The sequence below is a fragment of the Dinoponera quadriceps genome, unplaced genomic scaffold, assembly GCF_001313825.1.
Source record: "Dinoponera quadriceps isolate SergipeBrazil2010 unplaced genomic scaffold, ASM131382v1 scaffold1270, whole genome shotgun sequence".
Classification (NCBI taxonomy): Eukaryota; Metazoa; Arthropoda; class Insecta; order Hymenoptera; family Formicidae; genus Dinoponera; species Dinoponera quadriceps.
The window spans coordinates 824,934-830,266 of record NW_014555716.1 but is presented as its reverse complement, the minus strand read 5'-3'; the positions used below and the strand labels follow the sequence as shown (position 1 = coordinate 830,266).

Below are 5,333 nucleotides of genomic sequence, written 5' to 3'. Positions count from 1 at the left end.
TGGACCGTGTCGGTAAGCGCGCACAATGAAAACGAGCAGACAGATACGCACGCAAGCATGCACGCGTGCATCCAGTCGCGTAACTTCATGCGCTTGTTGCGACCGGTTAATTATGGCAATCGATATTGTTTGTATCGTGGGAGGCGCGCCTGCGCCTCCGACGCTGCGTCGCGAAATGAGAGGAAGACAAGCGGACAGGAAGGACGACGACGAAACGTATTTGCAATATTGTTTACGTGTGTGTATGTGTGTGTGTGTATGTGTGTAGCTAATATACGCAACGTAACGCGGTTCCACGTCGCTCGGGAAATCCGATCGGATCGCAAAGTCAATTAAACCGCATTCGTTTAATTAATTTCATTCGAACGAGCAAACACGGCGCTGCTTAAACAGCTATCGTCGCTCGCGTGTGGTTAACGATATAAATGAAATAATTATTGCAATTTCTCGTACCGGCAGAGCGTGTATCCCTCGTGACGGTTCGCGTCGGAGCCGGTTTTAAATCCGGCAAATTTCGATTCTTCTCGTCTGGCCAAACTTCAAAGAGCACAGCCGATAATTTCCATTTAACAAGCCTGTCGATTTACAGGGTGACCATTAGGAAGTTGCTGAACGTAAATATTTGTAACTTTCTTCTATCCGTCCGACGAAGATTAATACAGATGTAATCGTGTACTCGTCAGTTCTGTTTCAGCCGTTATAGAAAGCAGATTAGGAAGAGAAACATGAGCGACCTCACCATCGAAGAAAAGGTATATCTCATCGAGTGCTTTTATGGAAGAGGAAAGATTTACGCAAATGCATATCGCGGATTCTGTATCAAGTGTGGATCGAAAGGAGTTGCAAGTGAGAACACACTGAAAAGGTTAGATTTTTACTGTTTTATGTGGCGCGTGAATATTACGCCTCTGTCGTAATGCGTTGCGTTGATCGTCCAAAGTGTTCTCGATTTCTTGATACCTTTGCGCAGGATTATTGATAATTTTGTCACATGTGGTACATTACATGACCGAAAGCACGATTTACCTGGACCCCCGTGTGCCGTAACGACAGAAGAAACTATTGAAGACATCGCGAAATATTTCGAAACGAATCCCAATTCTTTCATTCGGAAAGCTGCTCACGTTCTCGGGTTAAAAAGGGAAAATTTATGGAAAATCGTAGAAAATATGATAAAGCTACACCTATACAAATTAACAATGTATCAATTGTTAAATCCAACAGCTATGGGAAAGCGAATACAATTTTGCAACACAGTGACCGAAATATTTGAAAACGGGGGGATCTTAAAAACAAATAATTTTTACAGACGATACCAATGGAGATCTCGAACGACCACCCTACCTCGCCAGATTTAAATTCTTGCCATTTTTTTCTTCGGGGATATGTGGAAAGAAAATTATTATGCCCGAACACCGCAAACTCGAATTCCACTTTCTATTTTCATGTTATGGAAAACATCCTGCAATAAGATTGAAAATTCTTCTATATTCCTCACGCGGAAATATTTCCGAAAACCAATCGAATAACCAGCCGCAGTGAAGGCGTGCAAATGATACACGTGTCGCCATCTGCCGGCAGCCAACCGCTGTTACCTCACCCCTAGCAGTATCATCAACAGCAACAATCCAAAGTACCGAGAAGATCGTCCACGCTGTCGCTCGCCGATACTCGCACACTTTTCGCCTTCATATAACGTCGCATTTATAGTTTCGAAGGGACAAGTGTTCTCCTCCTCTCCTTTTCTCTCTCGGTATCCGAAGTACTTCTGCGCCAACTGTCTTCTCTCCATCTCCGTTTGTCCCAAACAACTTCCACTTTTCCCCTACTTCATCCCGCCATTTGAACGTGAAACATCGTCAAGTTCTCGCGCATTCTCGAGTATTCTCGCTAATTCCACGTTTAAATATAGTACTTCTCGTGTTTCTCCCATGCGAATTAAAACAACGTGCTTATCGCGAAGACGTCCCGACGTCGCCCGCTACGCCGTATTTCCACACATGTTGATGGAACAACTTCGAGGAGCGCCGACACGCTGGTTATCATCGCGTCACAGACTACTTCAGTCGTGTAAACACACTTTGGACACGGTTTCGTGAAGACTAACCGCTGCTTCCCGTCCCGATACACGTAGTAATTAAACGACCTTACCGAAATTAAGACCCTCCAGGCGTATTAGCTTAATTAACTTTCATAAGTAGCAAACGTCTTGAGACTCGCATTGATTTCAATGAAACCTGCGAATTTGACGCGACGATCAACGAGGGCTCTCGACGAGAAACAAAACGCAGCCTCCTCGGCATACTCGTTCTCCTTTTGTTTCACTTTCGCATAGTTCACCCCTCTCTCCCTCTCTCTCTCTCTGTCGACTATGCAAATTCAAAATATCACGAAGGCATGAAAGACGATCTCCTTCGAGCACAATGGGTCGGCAGGACGCTCGAAGGAACCACGTGGACGAACGGGATCACGGGGGACAGTCAGTCGACGATGTAGAATAATGCGTGGGTCGGCGGAACGGAAAAAGGAGGTGGGAGGAGAAGAAGAAGAAGTGGCAGACAGGAAGCAGCTGGACTTCGGAGTCGCGTGCCGCGCAGGAAATGCAAGCCGCTCTTGCGTGAGTCAGGGAAGGGGGAGAGGGAGGGGAATGGAGCGAAAGGGCACAAAGGGGAAAGAGCAAGAAGGAGAGAGACGCACGCATACTTCCTCTCCCTCCTTCATCCTCCTCCTCTCTCGTCGCGACTCGCAGGCTGCACCGCTTGCCTTGCCGACGGCTGTGTCGGAGGAGAGAAACGCAGGATCGAGTGGCTCGACAAGCGAGAGAGGGAAAGAGAAGCCGAAATCTAAGAGGGCTTTTATTGCCGGGAGGATGTTCTGACACGTGCTCCGGGCATATCGTCGTTAAACGTTTGCCAACGGGACCCTTAATGGCACGCGACGACATCCTCCAGGTGGGACCACGTCGGGTCGTGGTGTGTGCATAGGCGTTCGCCTATCTGACGTACGTACCGATAGAGAGAGAGAGAGAGAGAGATGTATGCGCATAAACACGGATGCAGCTCGATCGACGCCGAGTCACTCACAGAGGAGGGCAAGGAGGAGCGAGCACGAGTCGTGACTTTTTGATAAAATGTCACGTACGGAAATTTGAACGTCCTGACGGCATTTGACTTTGATCGTACTTGCAAGAATATACGCCCTGTACACTATATATCTCTCAAACACTACCATATTCTATTCTAATAATTGAGCTATTGTTTGATTGAGTCAGTCGTCAAAATAAGTCTCTATTCTAGAGGTCTTCTATAAGAATAAGCGTAAACTACCCTTAAGATCGTTAAGGTAGCATCCAAATTTTGATTCGGGGAGTAACGCGAGCCGAGCTGGGAACGCGGGCTCTCACTTTCGAAAAACGCGCGTATCGATCACTGGCGTGAAATAACCGATCGGCGTGTCGGAAAGCTCACGATATTGGATATAACAGGTGTCTAATCAGCCGGACGGAAATCTTCTGGCGAGCACACCGCGATCCGAAGCGACCTCTCGATCTCATAGTTGATTTGCGATCGAATTATTGAATGCAATGAAATAATAACAGCGAGCGGAATGCCGAACTCTCACCTATTACTCTTGCGGAAGGAAACGAGAAAGGAAAAGAGAGAGGGAAAGAGAGAGAGAGAGAGAGAGGGGAGGAGGAAGCGCGGCACGTGTTCGGATGGCTATCCGATGAAATAAGAGACCGGAAGCATCTGGAGAGAAGCCGCATTGTTTGTTCGGGCGCTTTATTCGACGGAGCCGCTCGCAGTTCCGCTCGTCTACGAGGTGACTCGGGCGAAATAAATGAGCGGCACGATCCAGCATCTCGACGAGAGACGTGATACCCAACAATCTCGTTTGACTCCCTTATCTTCTTTCTCTTTATTTACCTGTCGTTTTGTTTCTGATAAAACAAAGGTCCCGTCGCGCGTTCCTTCGCCTCCTCCTTCACTCGTATATTCGCTCTTCTAATTGCCTCTACGCGAGAACCGGAAGGTTATTCGATAAATCTTTCGTCCGTTTATCGCATCTTTACGCGACACTTCGACGCAGGCATTCAGTAATATTGCCGTTATATTATAGAAACGATAAATATATTTTATAGGCAGTGTTTGCCTCAGATGATTTCAGATTCATCTAGATGAAGATGAGATGAAAATCCGAAAATTTCATCTTAGGTGAGATGATGATTCTGCTTTTAGTTTATCTAGATGAAAGATAAGTAACGTTATTTATCCAGATATTTTTTAGATGATGTTTTCATGAAAGACTTTATAAAAATTTGTAATAAAAATTACGTAGATTATAAAATTGCACAACGGTTAAGTAATTCGTCAATATAATCGTTCTAAATTTAAGGATTTAACGAAAGAGACCAATAATCATCGACTGCTCACTAAACGTTGTGTTTTCTGAACGCAATCATTATTTCAATCTTTTTTTATAGAGCCCATATCAAACTACTGTGAAGACCGATCTGACTGGCGATTATGACTGTCGACTCTTATTAAAGGGCCTATAATAGTGAAACGTCATGTAACTATTGTAATTGGTCCATTAAGAGTCGGCAAACAGACTATATCACGTTCCATACAGTCATAGACAATAAGATTGCTGGTCGTTTCACTGTAATTTTCAGCAAAAAGCATCACATTTCGAAAGAGGGGAAGCGTTAATGCGCTGAGGGAAGCACAGTGACTTGTCATGAAAAGAGGCAAATGACGTGAATAAAACCTGACGTGTCAAATAAGTGAAATGTCATAACGAACCGCAACCCGCATGATGAATGAAATTTGATGCGTTCCGAAACTCACTAAAACCAAAATGACCAGACAACTTTATTGTCCATGACTGTAGAATACAGGCCTGCAAGGAATGTCTTTAAGACGTCCTGAAGACGGCCAGAGAAGTCTCACATTTAAAAACGTCCTTTGGAAGATTGTGCTATTTAGAAAGAAATACAAAATAACAGATGAAAAAATAATAAATAGATACTTGCTTTTTTTCATGATAAGAGCAATATAATAATGTTATGCAATAATAATATAGTATTAAATTCCTTAATTTTTTCTTAAATCTTGTTTTTAATTTGTTAGTAATTTAATTACGATGTTTCGGTTAAAACCTAAATTGCTAACAAATTAATTCAAATTTCAATTAAAAGATAACACTAGTATATCTATCTACTTAAAAAAATTAAATAAATGTAAGTAGGTAATACAGGTACCCTGTTTACCAGGCAACTGAATGTAACTAATTGGATCCAAAGAATCCTAAGGTTTGTTTTTTTATTCCTG

General features: G+C 43.7%; 1 protein-coding gene across 1 annotated transcript; it reads left to right on the top strand.

The window, feature by feature from the left end:
* The first annotated feature begins 725 nt into the window (after positions 1-725).
* On the top strand, positions 726-4,558 carry LOC106745195. The gene is made up of 3 exons (XM_014620555.1): positions 726-865; positions 971-1,256; positions 4,484-4,558. The coding sequence occupies exons 1-3, from the start codon at positions 726-728 to the stop codon at positions 4,556-4,558; spliced, it is 501 nt and encodes a 166-aa protein (XP_014476041.1).
* The last annotated feature ends 775 nt before the right edge of the window (positions 4,559-5,333 follow it).

What these genes read in the sequence shown, in the direction of transcription:
- LOC106745195 (XM_014620555.1), top strand. Translation starts at nt 726, where the DNA reads ATGAGCGACCTCACCATCGAAGAAAAGGTATATCTCATCGAGTGCTTT. An exon ending in AGTGAGAACACACTGAAAAG is followed by an intron (nt 866 to 970) that starts GTTAGATTTTTA and finishes ACCTTTGCGCAG; the next exon opens with GATTATTGATAATTTTGTCA. An exon ending in GAATACAATTTTGCAACACA is followed by an intron (nt 1,257 to 4,483) that starts GTGACCGAAATA and finishes CTTTTTTTATAG; the next exon opens with AGCCCATATCAAACTACTGT.